General features: G+C 48.7%; 1 protein-coding gene across 1 annotated transcript in view; it reads left to right on the top strand.

The window, feature by feature from the left end:
* The window catches only part of LOC129832791 (intermembrane lipid transfer protein VPS13B), a 239,016-nt gene extending 229,266 nt beyond the window's left edge, over positions 1-9,750 (top strand). The window contains exons 20-21 of the mRNA XM_055896791.1: positions 8,127-8,261; positions 8,859-9,750. Coding sequence (XP_055752766.1) covers positions 8,127-8,261; positions 8,859-9,076 — 353 coding nt within the window. The 3' untranslated portion in view covers positions 9,077-9,750. The remainder of the gene's footprint in view (positions 1-8,126; positions 8,262-8,858) is intronic.
* Positions 9,751-19,657: the final 9,907 nt, after the last annotated feature.

The following is a 19,657-nucleotide window of genomic DNA, read 5'->3' on the forward strand; positions in this document are numbered from 1 at the left end:
AGTCTGGTAACCAGGGCTCGGTCTGCAGCGGTCTGGTAACCAGGGTTCGGTCTGCAGCGGTCTGGTAACCAGGGCTCGGTCTGCAGCGGTCTGGTAACCAGGGCTCGGTCTGCAGCGGTCTGGTAACCAGGGCTCGGTCTGCAGCGGTCTGGTAACCAGGGCTCGGTCTGCGGCAGTCTGGTAACCAAGGCTCGGTCTGCAGCGGTCTGGTAACCAGGGCTCGGTCTGCAGCGGTCTGGTAACCAGGGCTCGGTCTGCAGCGGTCTGGTAACCAGGGCTCGGTCTGCAGCGGTCTGGTAACCAGGGCTCGGTCTGCAGCAGTCTGGTAACCAGGGCTCGGTCTGCAGCGGTCTGGTAACCAGGGCTCGGTCTGCAGCGGTCTGGTAACCAGGGCTCGGTCTGCAGCGGTCTGGTAACCAGGGCTCGGTCTGCAGCAGTCTGGTAACCAGGGCTCGGTCTGCAGCAGTCTGGTAACCAGGGCTCGGTCTGCAGCAGTCTGGTAACCAGGGCTCGGTCTGCAGCAGTCTGGTAACCAGGGCTCGGTCTGCAGCAGTCTGGTAACCAGGGCTCGGTCTGCAGCAGTCTGGTAACCAGGGCTCGGTCTGCAGCAGTCTGGTAACCAGGGCTCGGTCTGCAGCAGTCTGGTAACCAGGGCTCGGTCTGCAGCAGTCTGGTAACCAGGGCTCGGTCTGCAGCAGTCTGGTAACCAGGGCTCGGTCTGCAGCGGTCTGGTAACCAGGGCTCGGTCTGCAGCGGTCTGGTAACCAGGGCTCGGTTTGCAGCAGTCTGGTAACCAGGGCTCGGTCTCCAGCAGTCTGGTAACCAGGGCTCGGTCTGCAGCGGTCTGGTAACCAGGGCTCGGTCTGCAGCGGTCTGGTAACCAGGGCTCGGTCTGCAGCGGTCTGGTAACCAGGGCTCGGTCTGCAGCGGTCTGGTAACCAGGGCTCGGTCTGCAGCAGTCTGGTAACCAGGGCTCGGTCTGCAGCAGTCTGGTAACCAGGGCTCGGTCTGCAGCAGTCTGGTAACCAGGGCTCGGTCTGCAGCAGTCTGGTAACCAGGGCTCGGTCTGCAGCAGTCTGGTAACCAGGGCTCAGCAGTCTGGTAACCAGGGCTCGGTCTGCAGCAGTCTGGTAACCAGGGCTCGGTCTGCAGCAGTCTGGTAACCAGGGCTCAGCAGTCTGGTAACCAGGGCTCGGTCTGCAGCAGTCTGGTAACCAGGGCTCGGTCTGCAGCAGTCTGGTAACCAGGGCTCGGTCTGCAGCAGTCTGGTAACCAGGGCTTGGTCTGCAGCAGTCTGGTAACCAGGGCTCGGTCTGCAGCGGTCTGGTAACCAGGGCTCGGTCTGCAGCGGTCTGGTAACCAGGGCTCGGTCTGCAGCAGTCTGGTAACCAGGGCTCGGTCTGCAGCAGTCTGGTAACCAGGGCTCGGTCTGCAGCAGTCTGGTAACCAGGGCTCGGTCTGCAGTAGTCTGGTAACCAGGGCTCGGTCTGCAGCAGTCTGGTAACCAGGGCTCGGTCTGCAGCAGTCTGGTAACCAGGGCTCGGTCTGCAGCAGTCTGGTAACCAGGGCTCGGTCTGCAGCAGTCTGGTAACCAGGGCTCGGTCTGCAGCAGTCTGGTAACCAGGGCTCGGTCTGCAGCGGTCTGGTAACCAGGGCTCGGTCTGCAGCAGTCTGGTAACCAGGGCTCGGTCTGCAGCGGTCTGGTAACCAGGGCTCGGTCTGCAGCAGTCTGGTAACCAGGGCTCGGTCTGCAGCAGTCTGGTAACCAGGGCTCGGTCTGCAGCAGTCTGGTAACCAGGGCTCGGTCTGCAGCGGTCTGGTAACCAGGGCTCGGTCTGCAGCAGTCTGGTAACCAGGGCTCGGACTGCAGCAGTCTGGTAACCAGGGCTCGGTCTGCAGCAGTCTGGTAACCAGGGCTCTGTCTGCAGCAGTCTGGTAACCAGGGCTCGGTCTGCAGCAGTCTGGTAACCAGGGCTCCAAGGAAAGACTAGGAGGAGGACAGGGAGGAGGATAAAGGAGGTAGAGAGAGAGGGAGGAACAGAAGGAGGTAGGGAGTGGGAGGAGGATGAGGGGGAGGGAGGAGGTAGAGAGAGAGGGAGGAGCAGAAGGAGGTAGAGAGTGGGAGGAGGATGAGGGAGGAGGAGGAGGTAGAGAGAGGGAGAGCGAGAGAGAGGGAGGGAGGAGGAGGTAGAGAGAGAGAGGGAGGAGGAGGTAGAGAGAGAGAGGGAGGAGGAGGTAGAGAGAGAGAGGGAGGACGAGAGAGGAGGATGATATGGAGGTAGAAAGAGAGAGAGGGAGAGCGAGAGAGGAAGGGAGGAGGAGGTAGAGAGATGGAGAGAGAGAGAGAGAGAGAGGGAGGATGAGGTAGAGAGAGGAATGAGAAGTATAGAGGGAGGGAGGAGGAGGTAGAGAGAGAGGAAGGAGAATGATAGAGAGAGAGAGGGAGGGAGGGAGGAGGAGGGAGAGAGAGAGAGAGGGAGGAGAAGTAGCGGTAGGAGTGGGAGTGGGAGGGGGTGATCTGATGTCTTGACTCCAACCTGCCTGGATTTCCTGAGCTGTCTTTATAAACACTATGATCCTGGAAGGAGTCCAGACTAGAGACTGTTCCAGAATAATGAACTGGTTCCCTTCCAGATCAGAGAGCTGTGTTTAAACCCCCCCCCAAACCTCTGGCAGGATGACACCAGGCTGCTTCTTTAACTCAGTATAATCCTGCTATTTAATACTACAGTACCCCTCTGCTTCTTTAACTCAGTATCCCTCTGCTTCTTTAACTCAGTATCTCTCTGCTTCTTTAACTCAGTACCCCTCTGCTTCTTTAACTCAGTATTATCCTGCTATTTAATACTACAGTATCTCTCTGCTTCTTTAACTCAGTATCTCTCTGCTTCTTTAACTCAGTATTATCCTGCTATTTAATACTACAGTATCTCTCTGCTTCTTTAACTCAGTATCTCTCTGCTTCTTTAACTCAGTATTATCCTGCTATTTAATACTACAGTACCCCTCTGCTTCTTTAACTCAGTATTATCCTGCTATTTAATACTACAGTATCTCTCTGCTTCTTTAACTCAGTATCCCTCTGCTTCTTTAACTCAGTATTATCCTGCTATTTAATACTACAGTACCCCTCTGCTTCTTTAACTCAGTATTATCCTGCTATTTAATACTACAGTACCCCTCTGCTTCTTTAACTCAGTATTATCCTGCTATTTAATACTACAGTATCTCTCTGCTTCTTTAACTCAGTATCTCTCTGCTTCTTTAACTCAGTGTTATCCTGCTATTTAATACTACAGTACCCCTCTGCTTCTTTAACTCAGTATTATCCTGCTATTTAATACTACAGTACCCCTCTGCTTCTTTAACTCAGTATTATCCTGCTATTTAATACTACAGTATCTCTCTGCTTCTTTAACTCAGTATCTCTCTGCTTCTTTAACTCAGTGTTATCCTGCTATTTAATACTACAGTATCCCTCTGCTTCTTTAACTCAGTATCTCTCTGCTTCTTTAACTCAGTATCCCTCTGCTTCTTTAACTCAGTATTATCCTGCTATTTAATACTACAGTATCCCTCTGCTTCTTTAACTCAGTATCTCTCTGCTTCTTTAACTCAGTATCCCTCTGCTTCTTTAACTCAGTATTATCCTGCTATTTAATACTACAGTACCCCTCTGCTTCTTTAACTCAGTATCTCTCTGCTTCTTTAACTCAGTATCTCTCTGCTTCTTTAACTCAGTATCCCTCTGCTTCTTTAACTCAGTGTTATCCTGCTATTTAATACTACAGTATCCCTCTGCTTCTTTAACTCAGTATCTCTCTGCTTCTTTAACTCAGTATCTCTCTGCTTCTTTAACTCAGTATTATCCTGCTATTTAATACTACAGTATCCCTCTGCTTCTTTAACTCAGTATTATCTCTGCTTCTTTAACTCAGTATCCCTCTGCTTCTTTAACTCAGTATTATCTCTGCTTCTTTAACTCAGTATCCCTCTGCTTCTTTAACTCAGTATTATCCTGCTATTTAATACTACAGTATCCCTCTGCTTCTTTAACTCAGTATCTCTCTGCTTCTTTAACTCAGTATCTCTCTGCTTCTTTAACTCAGTATTATCCTGCTATTTAATACTACAGTACCCCTCTGCTTCTTTAACTCAGTATTATCCTGCTATTTAATACTACAGTACCCCTCTGCTTCTTTAACTCAGTATTATCCTGCTATTTAATACTACAGTACCCCTCTGCTTCTTTAACTCAGTACCCCTCTGCTTCTTTAACTCAGTATTATCCTGCTATTTAATACTACAGTACCCCTCTGCTTCTTTAACTCAGTATTATCCTGCTATTTAATACTACAGTATCCCTCTGCTTCTTTAACTCAGTATCCCTCTGCTTCTTTAACTCAGTATTATCCTGCTATTTAATACTACAGTACCCCTCTGCTTCTTTAACTCAGTATTATCCTGCTATTTAATACTACAGTACCCCTCTGCTTCTTTAACTCAGTATCTCTCTGCTTCTTTAACTCAGTATTATCCTGCTATTTAATACTACAGTACCCCTCTGCTTCTTTAACTCAGTATTATCCTGCTATTTAATACTACAGTATCCCTCTGCTTCTTTAACTCAGTATCCCTCTGCTTCTTTAACTCAGTATCCCTCTGCTTCTTTAACTCAGTATCTCTCTGCTTCTTTAACTCAGTATTATCCTGCTATTTAATACTACAGTATCTCTCTGCTTCTTTAACTCAGTATTATCCTGCTATTTAATACTACAGTACCCCTCTGCTTCTTTAACTCAGTATCCCTCTGCTTCTTTAACTCAGTATTATCCTGCTATTTAATACTACAGTACCCCTCTGCTTCTTTAACTCAGTATTATCCTGCTATTTAATACTACAGTACCCCTCTGCTTCTTTAACTCAGTATTATCCTGCTATTTAATACTACAGTACCCCTCTGCTTCTTTAACTCAGTATCCCTCTGCTTCTTTAACTCAGTATCCCTCTGCTTCTTTAACTCAGTATCTCTCTGCTTCTTTAACTCAGTATCCCTCTGCTTCTTTAACTCAGTATTATCCTGCTATTTAATACTACAGTATCCCACTGCTTCTTTAACTCAGTATCCCACTGCTTCTTTAACTCAGTATCCCTCTGCTTCTTTAACTCAGTATCCCTCTGCTTCTTTAACTCAGTATTATCCTGCTATTTAATACTACAGTACCCCTCTGCTTCTTTAACTCAGTATTATCCTGCTATTTAATACTACAGTACCCCTCTGCTTCTTTAACTCAGTACCCCTCTGCTTCTTTAACTCAGTATTATCCTGCTATTTAATACTACAGTACCCCTCTGCTTCTTTAACTCAGTATTATCCTGCTATTTAATACTACAGTACCCCTCTGCTTCTTTAACTCAGTATTATCCTGCTATTTAATACTACAGTATCCCTCTGCTTCTTTAACTCAGTATCCCTCTGCTTCTTTAACTCAGTATCTCTCTGCTTCTTTAACTCAGTATTATCTCTGCTTCTTTAACTCAGTATCTCTCTGCTTCTTTAACTCAGTATTATCCTGCTATTTAATACTACAGTACCCCTCTGCTTCTTTAACTCAGTATCCCACTGCTTCTTTAACTCAGTATCCCTCTGCTTCTTTAACTCAGTGTTATCCTGCTATTTAATACTACAGTATCCCTCTGCTTCTTTAACTCAGTATTATCTCTGCTTCTTTAACTCAGTATCTCTCTGCTTCTTTAACTCAGTATTATCCTGCTATTTAATACTACAGTATCCCTCTGCTTCTTTAACTCAGTATCTCTCTGCTTCTTTAACTCAGTATTATCCTGCTATTTAATACTACAGTATCTCTCTGCTTCTTTAACTCAGTATTATCCTGCTATTTAATACTACAGTACCCCTCTGCTTCTTTAACTCAGTATCTCTCTGCTTCTTTAACTCAGTATTATCCTGCTATTTAATACTACAGTACCCCTCTGCTTCTTTAACTCAGTATTATCCTGCTATTTAATACTACAGTACCCCTCTGCTTCTTTAACTCAGTATCTCTCTGCTTCTTTAACTCAGTATCCCTCTGCTTCTTTAACTCAGTATCCCTCTGCTTCTTTAACTCAGTATTATCCTGCTATTTAATACTACAGTATCCCTCTGCTTCTTTAACTCAGTATCTCTCTGCTTCTTTAACTCAGTATCCCTCTGCTTCTTTAACTCAGTATTATCTCTGCTTCTTTAACTCAGTATTATCCTGCTATTTAATACTACAGTATCTCTCTGCTTCTTTAACTCAGTGTTATCCTGCTATTTAATACTACAGTACCCCTCTGCTTCTTTAACTCAGTATCTCTCTGCTTCTTTAACTCAGTATCCCTCTGCTTCTTTAACTCAGTATCCCTCTGCTTCTTTAACTCAGTATTATCCTGCTATTTAATACTACAGTACCCCTCTGCTTCTTTAACTCAGTATCTCTCTGCTTCTTTAACTCAGTATCTCTCTGCTTCTTTAACTCAGTATCCCTCTGCTTCTTTAACTCAGTATCCCTCTGCTTCTTTAACTCAGTATCCCTCTGCTTCTTTAACTCAGTATTATCCTGCTATTTAATACTACAGTACCCCTCTGCTTCTTTAACTCAGTATCTCTCTGCTTCTTTAACTCAGTATCTCTCTGCTTCTTTAACTCAGTATCCCTCTGCTTCTTTAACTCAGTATCCCTCTGCTTCTTTAACTCAGTATTATCCTGCTATTTAATACTACAGTATCCCTCTGCTTCTTTAACTCAGTATCTCTCTGCTTCTTTAACTCAGTATCCCTCTGCTTCTTTAACTCAGTATTATCTCTGCTTCTTTAACTCAGTATTATCCTGCTATTTAATACTACAGCGTCCCGCTGTATCCCTCTGAAATGCTTTCCATTTCATTCGTCAGTGAAACAACATGTGTTTCCTGTACAACCGACTGCTATTTGAGATACCCAGCAGGTTAGAGTCAGAATCAGGACACAACTCTTCTTCTCTGGACACGAGCTGGTAGGAAATGAAACCTTGTGTCTCTGTGATGGGAAGTTAGAATGAGAAATTAAATCCTTATTGGAACAGGTGGTGTCAGAGTTTTATACGATTCCTCGGACAGCGCCAGCCTGCCTGGCTGGAAGAAGATACACGTGATGGAGGGATGGAGGAATTCTCTCTCCTCCTGGGAGTTTGGCAGTCTTAATGTTTCATACTCCAAAACCTACCAGAATCTAGTACCAATCGGACCCCTGTTGGACCCAGTATATATTACCAATCGGACCCCTGTTGGACTCAGAATCTAGTACCAATCGGACCCATGTTATGTTGCCCTAACCTTGCAGGGTCCAGTCTCTCTGTGTACTGTGAGAGAGTTGCAGGGTCCAGTCTCTCTGTGTACTGTGAGAGAGTTACAGGGTCCAGTCTCTCTGTGTACTGTGAGAGAGTTACAGGGTCCAGTCTCTCTGTGTACTGTGAGAGAGTTACAGGGTCCAGTCTCTCTGTGTACTGTGAGAGAGTTACAGGGTCCGGTCTCTCTGTGTACTGTGAGAGAGTTACAGGGTCCGGTCTCTCTGTGTACTGTGAGAGAGTTACAGGGTCCGGTCTCTCTGTGTACTGTGAGAGAGTTACAGGGTCCGGTCTCTCTGTCTAATGTGAGAGAGTTACAGGGTCGAGTCTCTCTGTGTACTGTGAGAGAGTTACAGGTCTCTCTGTGTACTGTGAGAGAGTTACAGGGTCCAGTCTCTCTGTGTACTGTGAGAGAGTTACAGGGTCCAGTCTCTCTGTGTACTGTGAGAGAGTTACAGGGTCCAGTCTCTCTGTGTACTGTGAGAGAGTTACAGGGTCCAGTCTCTCTGTGTACTGTGAGAGAGTTACAGGGTCCAGTCTCTCTGTGTACTGTGAGAGAGTTGCAGGGTCCAGTCTCTCTCTGTACTGTGAGAGAGTTACACGGTTCAGGAGGTAACCTGAAACACTTTTTAAGGGTCCAGAGATCATCAACAATTAAAGGCCGATCCGTAGTTTAACGAAGCAGCCAGCGGAGGTTTAAAACCTTCACCAGATCGGCCCCGCTACCTACTTCATTTTCCGTTGTTGTTTTTATTAGGTGTGAAGTCTCCCTCTCCTCCTCCGACCCTGGAGGCTTCGGTCCAGAACGTGGAGCTGAAGTTCTGCAGCAGAGCCACGGTGAACTGCGCCGGGGGAACCGTGGGAGCTGTTAAACTGTGTGCCAGGACCCCAGGTGTGTGCAGCTGTGCCCTGTTAAACTTTACTGCCTTTACCCCCACACACACCGCCCTGCATCGCCTCGCACCGCCCTGCCCTGCACCGATACTCTACTCTTTCACTTTTAACACACTCACTCAGTCCTCTCTGGACTTCAGTCCAAGTGTTTAGTCTGTGTGTCGTCACCGCTGGTCTCAGAGGGCCTGTGTCATTGAGATCGCGTGCTTTTTCTCTCATTCTTTGATGTCCGAAACAGAATGGCTCCCTCTCTCTCCACACACACACACACACACACACACACACACACACACACACACACACACACACACACACACACACACACACACACACACACACACCACACACCACACATACACACACATACACACACACACACACACCACACACACACACACACACACACACACACACACACACACACACACACACACATCTCCATATCACCACTATAGCTGGCAGACCCAGAACAGTTCAACAACAGGTCACTTTCACGACTGCCACTACTTGAAAAATCCATTTTCCAAATTCACTTTCTCTAGATCCATACCGATGTAGTTACATTGTCTCTATTCTTCTCCTTCTCCTTCTCCAGGTTCACCAGAGGGTGTTAAGGAGAAGCTGGTTCCTCTGCTGCAGGGTCCATCTGACACTAAGGAGCTTCATCAGAGTCGCTGGCTCAATGAGATCCGTAAACCCGAGTCCCTGCTGGCCCCTGACCTCCTGACCTTCTCGGTACAGATACCCCGGCACGGGGACGACGGCCGTGTCTCCTCTGGTAAGCCTGACACCGCTGTAGCTACAATACGCTAGCTAGTACGGCAGATGAAACCTCTGGTTACCTCAGACCAAGTCATCTACCTCCTGTCCCAACGTCTAGTCCGTAATACTGAAATCCTCAACGGGGTCATGTGATCAGTCCTACCTCCTATCCCAACGTCTAGTCCGTAATACTGAAGTCCTCAACAGGGTCATGTGATCAGTCCTAACTCCTGTCCAACGTCTAGTGTGTTTGTTGTGGGTGTGTTTGTTGGGGGTGTGTTTGTTGGGGGTGTGTTTGTTGGGGGTGTGTTTGTTGTGGGTGTGTTTGTTGTGGAAGCTGAAACAGGAAGTCCGTTGACGTTGTTGAAGTTTTCCATGCAGCTGGTGTTTCTCTGGAAGGTCGTGTTTCACTGTCAGTACGTTGTAGAAATAACCTCTATATGACTAACGTCTAAGACTGGACTGATAGTTCCCCCCGGTCCATCTCTTTCTGCTGCTACTGTCCTTCAGGGCATGTGTGGTACAGTAAGCAGGACTGGACTGATAGTTCCCCCCGGTCCATCTCTTTCTGCTGCTACTGTCCTTCAGGGCATGTGTGGTACAGTAAGCAGGACTGGACTGATAGTTCCCCCCGGTCCATCTCTTTCTGCTGCTACTGTCCTTCAGGGCATGTGTGGTACAGTAAGCAGGACTGGACGGATAGTTCCCCCCGGTCCATCTCTTTCTGCTGCTACTGTCCTTCAGGGCATGTGTGGTACAGTAAGCAGGACTGGACTGATAGTTCCCCCCGGTCCATCTCTTTCTGCTGCTACTGTCCTTCAGGGCATGTGTGGTACAGTAAGCAGGACTGGACTGATAGTTCCCCCCGGTCCATCTCTTTCTGCTGCTACTGTCCTTCAGATAAAGTGTGGTACAGTAAGCAGGACTGGACTGATAGTTCCCCCCGGTCCATCTCTTTCTGCTGCTACTGTCCTTCAGATAAAGTGTGGTACAGTAAGCAGGACTGGACTGATAGTTCCCCCCGGTCCATCTCTTTCTGCTGCTACTGTCCTTCAGGGCATGTGTGGTACAGTAAGCAGGACTGGACTGATAGTTCCCCCCGGTCCATCTCTTTCTGCTGCTACTGTCCTTCAGGGCATGTGTGGTACAGTAAGCAGGGGGGGGGGGGGGGGGGGGCAGATTGTGAAGGTGAATTGCGACCCTCTCTGGTGGGATGGAGGGATCCATGGTGGATGAGGCCTGTGGGGTTGGTGTGACCTGAGTCAGTAGGATCTGTTACGAAGACCAGAGCAGAGTAAGTGACACAGGCCTTGAAGCCCAGAGCTCCCATGATGCTTCAGGAGAGAAGAGGAGCAGTGTGTCCAGTTGCCTTTTTTTAGTATTGTGGAAAAAATCTATAATTATACCAATTCCTAAAGTATCGAATCCCTCTGTGCTGAATGACTATCGCCCTGTCACTTTGACATCCTTAGGTATGAAATGCTTTGAGAAAATTGTGAAAAGTCATATTCTCAGTGTCACCCAGAAGCTCCTCGACCCATTTCAGTTTGCCTATCAGACCAGCAGAGGAGTTGATGATGCCATTCTTACCATCCTTAACATGGTCTATAGACATCTAGAAGGTGCCAAATCCCATGTCAGGGTTCTGTTTGTTGACTTTTCTTCTGCCTTCAACACAATCCAGCCCTACATTCTGGCACAGAGACTCATTCGGGACTTTTCTTTAGATGGGGGGCTGGTTTTTGTGGCTGTTGGACTTCCTGAGCCAACGCTCACAGCGAGTCAAAATAGGTCCCCACGTGACGGACATATGCAACACCACACAGGCTCTCAGGGATGTGTTTTGTCCCCACTCCACCACCAACACAGACTCTCCTCAGGGATGTGTTTTGTCCCCACTCCATCACCAACACAGGCTCTCCTCAGGGATGTGTTTTGTCTCCACTCCACCACCAACACAGGCTCTCCTCAGGGATGTGTTTTGTCCCCACTCCATCACCAACACAGGCTCTCCTCAGGGATGTGTTTTGTCCCCACTCCACCACCAACACAGGCTCTCCTCAGGGATGTGTTTTGTCTCCACTCCACCACAGGCTCTCCTCAGGGATGTGTTTTGTCTCCACTCCACCACAGGCTCTCCTCAGGGATGTGTTTTGTCCCCACTCCACCACCAACACAGACTCTCCTCAGGGATGTGTTTTGTCCCCACTCCACCACCAACACAGGCTCTCCTCAGAGATGTGTTTTGTCCCCACTCCACCACCAACACAGACTCTCCTCAGGGATGTGTTTTGTCCCCACTCCACCACCACCACAGGCTCTCCTCAGGGATGTGTTTTGTCCCCACTCCATCACCAACACAGACTCTCCTCAGGGATGTGTTTTGTCCCCACTCCAACACCAACACAGACTCTCCTCAGGGATGTGTTTTGTCCCCACTCCATCACCAACACAGGCTCTCCTCAGGGATGTGTTTTGTCTCCACTCCACCACCAACACAGACTCTCCTCAGGGATGTGTTTTGTCCCCACTCCAACACAGGCTCTCCTCAGGGATGTGTTTTGTCTCCACTCCACCACCAACACAGGCTCTCCTCAGGGATGTGTTTTGTCCCCACTCCACCACCAACACAGACTCTCCTCAGGGATGTGTTTTGTCCCCACTCCACCACAGACTCTCCTCAGAGATGTGTTTTGTCCCCACTCCACCACCAACACAGACTCTCCTCAGGGATGTGTTTTGTCTCCACTCCACCACCAACACAGGCTCTCCTCAGAGATGTGTTTTGTCCCCACTCCACCACCAACACAGGCTCTCCTCAGGGATGTGTTTTGTCCCCACTCCACCACCAACACAGGCTCTCCTCAGGGATGTGTTTTGTCCCCACTCCACCACCAACACAGACTCTCCTCAGGGATGTGTTTTGTCCCCACTCCACCACCAACACAGACTCTCCTCAGGGATGTGTTTTGTCCCCACTCCACCACAGGCTCTCCTCAGGGATGTGTTTTGTCCCCACTCCACCACCAACACAGACTCTCCTCAGGGATGTGTTTTGTCCCCACTCCACCACCAACACAGGCTCTCCTCAGGGATGTGTTTTGTCCCCACTCCAACACCATCACAGACTCTCCTCAGGGATGTGTTTTGTCTCCACTCCATCACCAACACAGGCTCTCCTCAGGGATGTGTTTTGTCCCCACTCCACCACAGGCTCTCCTCAGGGATGTGTTTTGTCCCCACTCCACCACCAACACAGACTCTCCTCAGGGATGTGTTTTGTCCCCACTCCAACACAGGCTCTCCTCAGGGATGTGTTTTGTCCCCACTCCACCACCAACACAGACTCTCCTCAGGGATGTGTTTTGTCTCCACTCCAACACCAACACAGACTCTCCTCAGGGATGTGTTTTGTCCCCACTCCAACACAGGCTCTCCTCAGGGATGTGTTTTGTCCCCACTCCACCACCAACACAGGCTCTCCTCAGGGATGTGTTTTGTCCCCACTCCACCACCAACACAGACTCTCCTCAGGGATGTGTTTTGTCCCCACTCCACCACCAACACAGACTCTCCTCAGGGATGTGTTTTGTCCCCACTTCATCACCAACACAGGCTCTCCTCAGGGATGTGTTTTGTCCCCACTTCTGTACATCTTGTACACTAATAGGTTGTACTAGTTCCCATACTGACAGACACCTCGTTAAGTTCGCTGATGACACGGCCTTGATCAGCCTGTTGCATGATGACGAGGAACATCATGGCCCGGTCCAAGATGACTTTGTAGAGTGGTGTGAGGAATCACACTTGGTCCTCAATACTAACAAGACCAAAGAGATGTGCATAGACTTCAGGAAGCGTACAACACCTACCTCTGCAACATCTATCAGAGGCCAGAATATAGAAATTGTAGAGGAATATAAATATCTGGGTGTCTTTTTGGACAGTAAGCTTCAGTGGAGTTAATGTACAGACCAGATCTACAAAAAGAGCCAACAGAGACTGTACTTTCTAAAAAAGTTGGGTTCTTTTAATATAGACTATATTGACTCTGTTTTACAAATCCTTTATTGAGAGTATTTTAACTTTTTGTATTGTTTGTTGGTTTGGCAATGCCACTGTCAGTCAGAGAAACATGCTGAGAAGGATTATTACCACAGCAAGTAAGGTACTTGGAGTCAAACAGACAGGCCTGGATGAGATCTTTAAGGTCAGGGCCCTCCGTAAGGCTCACAAAATCATTTTAGACCCAAGTCAACCCCTGTACCTGGACTTTGAATTACTCCCCTCTGGGCGCAGGTATAGGGCACCCCTCAGCAGGAAAAATAGAACGAGACAATCATTTGTGCCTGGTGTGATATCCCTCTTAAATAGCTCGGGCAAATGTTCCCATTGACCCCGTAAGGCCAGCAGGCTAGTCTTTGTTTTAAATGTTTTATTTCTTATTTCTTACTATTATAATTTTTTTTATTGGTGCGTGACTGTTATTGAAAGTTGTCTTGTCAATCTTGTTTTGTATTTAACGCCACTTTAAATGTGTACATGACACTGCAACAAAATTTCCCCATGGGGACAATAAAGTAAGTAAGTAGTGTTCTCCTCAGACCGAGCCAGCCAGAGACAGAGAGCATTCTGGGAGGTGTTCCCGGCTGGAAAGAGACACCACCATTAAAGGGATCGAACTGGTTTCCTCTAACTTTTCAAATCTGGTGAATTCTTCTTTCTCCTCTCATGAGGGTATCTCCAAGCCCTTCTTTATACGGGACTTTTACAAATCAAATAGAGTCCAGTAGGCAGCTCATAAGGGATGTGTGGACATTTCTTTATGTCCAGGTGGCTCAGTGTTATGGACTGTCGTCATAGAAACTAAACACACAACAAAAGTTTGCTTTCATATATAGGCCCTTATTTGTCCTGTAGTCCTCCCTCTTCCAGACCTGTGGAGACGTTCTGTATTCTCCAACTCCTTATATGTCCTGTAGTCCTCCCTCTTCCAGACCTGTGGAGACGTTCTGTATTCTCCAACTCCTTATATGTCCTGTAGTCCTCCCTCTTCCAGACCTGTGGAGACGTTCTGTATTCTCCTTATATGTCCTGTAGTCCTCCCTCTTCCAGACCTGTGGAGACGTTCTGTATTCTCCAACTCCTTATATGTCCTGTAGTCCTCCCTCTTCCAGACCTGTGGAGACGTTCTGTATTCTCCAACTCCTTATATGTCCTGTAGTCCTCCCTCTTCCAGACCTGTGGAGACGTTCTGTATTCTCCGACTCCTTATATGTCCTGTAGTCCTCCCTCTTCCAGACCTGTGGAGACGTTCTGTATTCTCCGACTCCTTATATGTCCTGTAGTCCTCCCTCTTCCAGACCTGTGGAGACGTTCTGTATTCTCCGACTCCTTATATGTCCTGTAGTCCTCCCTCTTCCAGACCTGTGGAGACGTTCTGTATTCTCCGACTCCTTATATGTCCTGTAGTCCTCCCTCTTCCAGACCTGTGGAGACGTTCTGTATTCTCCGACTCCTTATATGTCCTGTAGTCCTCCCTCTTCCAGACCTGTGGAGACGTTCTGTATTCTCCAACTCCTTATATGTCCTGTAGTCCTCCCTCTTCCAGACCTGTGGAGACGTTCTGTATTCTCCGACTCCTTATATGTCCTGTAGTCCTCCCTCTTCCAGACCTGTGGAGACGTTCTGTATTCTCCGACTCCTTATATGTCCTGTAGTCCTCCCTCTTCCAGACCTGTGGAGACGTTCTGTGTTCTCCGTCTCTGGGGGGTAAGACATCGCCGTAGAGGCAATGTGTCTGTAGAGATGTTTGAGGTGTCCGGCCGGCAGCGTTCTGTGTCTGTGTCCTAAAAGTTAGTTACCCTGTACCAAGTCCCATAGAGACGAAGCAGTATCTCTGTCCTCCTAGAGAGTTACTGTCTCTGCAGCATTGAGTCCCCCCCCCGTCCCCCCCCCCAGTGAGGTCATGAATATCAGGATGTAACCCCCCTCTCCACGTATCCCCCGGTCCGGTCCCGTTCTCCGTCCCGGCGTTCCCGACCAGAGATTCTATCCCTGGGAATCCCCCTCCCCGCTCCACAGGATTCCACCGGCAGATTGATGCCTCTGGAAAAAGACGTGACATCACCGCTCTCATATCCTTCTTCACTGAGAGTCTCTAAAACCTCAGGAAGAAGGGAGGGGGGGGGGGAGGGGGGGGGGCCGTGTGTCCTAAATGATTCCCTATATAGTGCACTACTTTTGACCAGTGCCCTATGGGGTACTATAAAGGGAATAGGATTGCCGTTTGGGACGCAGCCCACAGATGGGAGTCTCCTGTGCATTCTGGGGCCGTCTCTCCTGGCTAAGGGACACATACAGGAGAATCTGAAACCACATGAAAAATAATATCCCTCAAGTGTTAGTCTGTTGTCTTCAGGGCCTTACTGTACATCACTTTTAATACGGGCTGCGGAGATTCATCGCGTGTCCTCGTCAGATCTCTGAATCACGTCGGGACCGCGGCTCCTCAACGTGTCACTGCTGACACGGAGCCACAGAGCTCGTTCCAGACCTGACTTGTAGCAGTCAGAGCTGTGTCTCAGGTTTAAACCTAGAGGGATTTGTGAGGTTAACCCGATCCAACATTTCTCCTCTATCGAATGCCACTCAGTCAATCACTGTTTTATTACATGTTGTAAAAAGGAAATGGATGACGTTCTGTCATACTGTACGCCAGACCGTACTAGTCAATACTGGACATCGTCAGACCGTACTAGTCAATACTGGACGTCGTCAGACCGTACTAGTCGATACTGGACGTCGTCAGACCGTACTAGTCGATACTGGACGTCGTCAGACCGTACTAGTCGATACTGGACGTCGTCAGACCGTACTAGTCGATACTGGACGTCGTCAGACCGTACTAGTCGATACTGGACGTCGTCAGACCGTACTAGTCGATACTGGACGTCGTCAGACCGTACTAGTCGATACTGGACGTCGTCAGACCGTACTAGTCGATACTGGACGTCGTCAGACCGTACTAGTCGATACTGGACGTCGTCAGACCGTACTAGTCGATACTGGACGTCGTCAGACCGTACTAGTCGATACTGGACGTCGTCAGACCGTACTAGTCGATACTGGACGTCGTCAGACCGTACTAGTCGATACTGGACGTCGTCAGACCGTACTAGTCGATACTGGACGTCGTCAGACCGTACTAGTCGATACTGGACGTCGTCAGACCGTACTAGTCGATACTGGACGTCGTCAGACCGTACTAGTCGATACTGGACGTCGTCAGACCGTACTAGTCGATACTGGACGTCGTCAGACCGTACTAGTCGATACTGGACGTCGTCAGACCGTACTAGTCGATACTGGACGTCGTCAGACCGTACTAGTCGATACTGGACGTCGTCAGACCGTACTAGTCGATACTGGACGTCGTCAGACCGTACTAGTCGATACTGGACGTCGTCAGACCGTACTAGTCGATACTGGACGTCGTCAGACCGTACTAGTCGATACTGGACGTCGTCAGACCGTACTAGCCGATACTGGACGTCGTCAGACCGTACTAGCCGATACTGGACGTCGTCAGACCGTACTAGCCGATACTGGACGTCGTCAGACCGTACTAGCCGATACTGGACGTCGTCAGACCGTACTAGTCGATACTGGACGTCGTCAGACCGTACTAGTCGATACTGGACGTCGTCAGACCGTACTAGTCGATACTGGACGTCGTCAGACCGTACTAGTCGATACTGGACGTCGTCAGACCGTACTAGTCGATACTGGACGTCGTCAGACCGTACTAGTCGATACTGGACGTCGTCAGACCGTACTAGTCGTAACATGATGGATGAAGGGAGAGTCAATGATCGTGTTTTCTGAACGTTGTAATGATCAGAGTATTCATGTTACAGGAACGTTGTGTTTCTGACACTGAGCCCTCTTTACGAGTCCGTAGACAGAGGCCGAGGTTCCTCAACATATCCATCTAGTGCTCAGTACACTATCACCATGATTTAGAGAGCAGAATGTCTCAGCAAAGCAATGCCTCATAAATGCAGTACATATTTTTGAATATTAAAACCTGATCCGAACACAAGACAGAAGACCGTAAGAAAGCAGAGGGGTGATGGGTCCCAGAAGCAGAGAATATATCTCTAGCAGATGTGGAAGAGGCCTTTTCTCTCTCTCTCTCTCTCTCTCTCTCTCTCTCTCTCTCTCTCTCTCTCTCTCTCTCTCTCTCTCTCTCTCTCTCCCCTTCTGTCTCTCTCTCTGTCTTTCTCTCTCTCTCTCTCCTTTTGTCTCTGTCTCTCTCTCTCTCTCTCTCTCTGTCTCTCTCTCTGTCTCTCTCTCTGGCTCTCTCTCTGGCTCTCTCTCTCTCTCTCTCTCTCTCTCTCTCTCTCTTTCTCTCTTTCTCTCTTTCTCTCTCTCTCTCTCTCTCTCCTTCTGTCTCTCTCTCTCTCTCTCCTCTCTCTCCTCTCTCTCCTCTCTCTCTGTGTCTCGGTTTCTCTCTCTCTCTCTCCTTCGGCCTCTATCCAGGCCCACACCAGTCCCATCAGGTCTCCGTCCCTAAGTGTTAATGGAAGCAGGGTCCATCAGAGCATGAGAACACACAGTCTTACTGCCAAGAACCTGCTTTAATCTCCATTATACCTGTCGAGGAGAGGAGGGGAGGAGATCGACTACAAACAGAACAGGAACACTTCACTCTCTCTCTGTGTGTGTGTGTGTGTGTGTGTGTGTGTGTGTGTGTGTGTGTGTGTGTGTGTGTGTGTGTGTGTGTGTGTGTGTGTGTGTGTGTGTGTGTGTGTGTGTGTGTATTTGTGTGGGTGTCAGACACGTCTCATGATGAACGAGCTGACAAGCTCCACCTCACACGTTATAGAGGGGTTCAGTCTTGTATCAAAGCTCCTGAGCAGCCGTACGTCCCCCCCCCCCCCCCCTGTGCAGAGGGGAGACCCTGTTAGTGCTGTGAGCCCGTGAGAGAGATCCCGTTTAGCTGAGTGTTAATGGAATGACGAATGAGATGAAAAGGACCGTGGACGTTTTTTGGGGTTCTGAACAGGGCTGTACCCTGTCACCCCCTACACTCCCCCATTCCCCCCCCCCCGCACCGCTGGGACCCGCTCTGGGTTCAGCAGCCTCTGGGATCGGGATATTTCTGAATCATCACAGCTCTTGGCTCAGCCATCAAACACATTTTATTCCTCCCATGTGGCTCTGTTGATTCTAGTTAGCTGCTTTTTTACAAAATAAAAAACGTGCTTTTTCTGTTTGGCTGTCTGAACCAATCCAAACCCGTCTGAACACCTGACACATACTGAACACTTCATTAGTTAGAATGGGGCACCAATCAGAGGTTAGGGTCTACTGTACTGCCGATGTGATCCCATCTAGCACCAATCAGAGGGTTAGAGTCTACTGTACTACCGATGTGATCCCATCTAGCACCAATCAGAGGTTAGGGTCTACTGTACTGCCGATGTGATCCCATCTAGCACCAATCAGAGGTTAGGGTCTACTGTACTGCCGATGTGATCCCATCTAGCACCAATCAGGGGTTAGGGTCTACTGTACTGCCGATGTGATCCCATCTAGCACCAATCAGAGGGTTAGAGTCTACTGTACTGCCGATGTGATCCCATCTAGCACCAATCAGAGGGTTCGAATCTACTGTACTGCCGATGTGATCCCATCTAGCACCGTTGAGGGTTCGAATCTACTGTACTGCCGATGTGATCCCATCTAGCACCAATCAGAGGTTAGGGTCTACTGTACTGCTGATGTGATCCCATCTAGCACCAATCAGAGGGTTAGAGTCTACTGTACTGCCGATGTGATCCCATCTAGCACCAATCAGAGGGTTAGAGTCTACCGTACTGCCGATGTGATCCCATCTTGCACCAATCAGAGGTTAGGGTCTACTGTACTGCCGATGTGATCCCATCTAGCACCAATCAGAGGGTTAGAGTCTACTGTACTGCCGATGTGATCCCATATAGCACCAATCAGAGGTTAGGGTCTACTGTACTGCCGATGTGATCCCATCTAGCACCAATCAGAGGTTAGGGTCTACTGTACTGCCGATGTGATCCCATCTAGCACCAATCAGAGGGTTAGAGTCTACCGTACTGCCGATGTGATCCCATCTTGCACCAATCAGAGGTTAGGGTCTACTGTACTGCCGATGTGATCCCATCTAGCACCAATCAGAGGGTTAGAGTCTACTGTACTACCGATGTGATCCCATCTAGCACCAATCAGAGGTTAGAGTCTACTGTACTGCCGATGTGATCCCATCTAGCACCAATCAGAGGTTAGGGTCTACTGTACTGCCGATGTGATCCCATCTAGCACCAATCAGAGGGTTAGAGTCTACTGTACTACCGATGCGATCCCATCGAGCACCAATCAGAGGTTAGGGTCTACTGTACTGCCGATGTAATCCCATCTAGCACCAATCAGGGGTTAGAGTCTTCTGTACTGCCGATGTGATCCCATCTAGCACCAATCAGGGGTTAGAGTCTTCTGTACTGCCGATGTGATCCCATCTAGCTTCTTGTTTCCGTAGGATGCAGAGAGGACGTACGCTGCGGTCCTCTTTATTAGTCCCTAGACAACAGCAGC

The sequence above is a fragment of the Salvelinus fontinalis genome, chromosome 34, assembly GCF_029448725.1.
Source record: "Salvelinus fontinalis isolate EN_2023a chromosome 34, ASM2944872v1, whole genome shotgun sequence".
NCBI lineage: Eukaryota > Metazoa > Chordata > Actinopteri > Salmoniformes > Salmonidae > Salvelinus > Salvelinus fontinalis.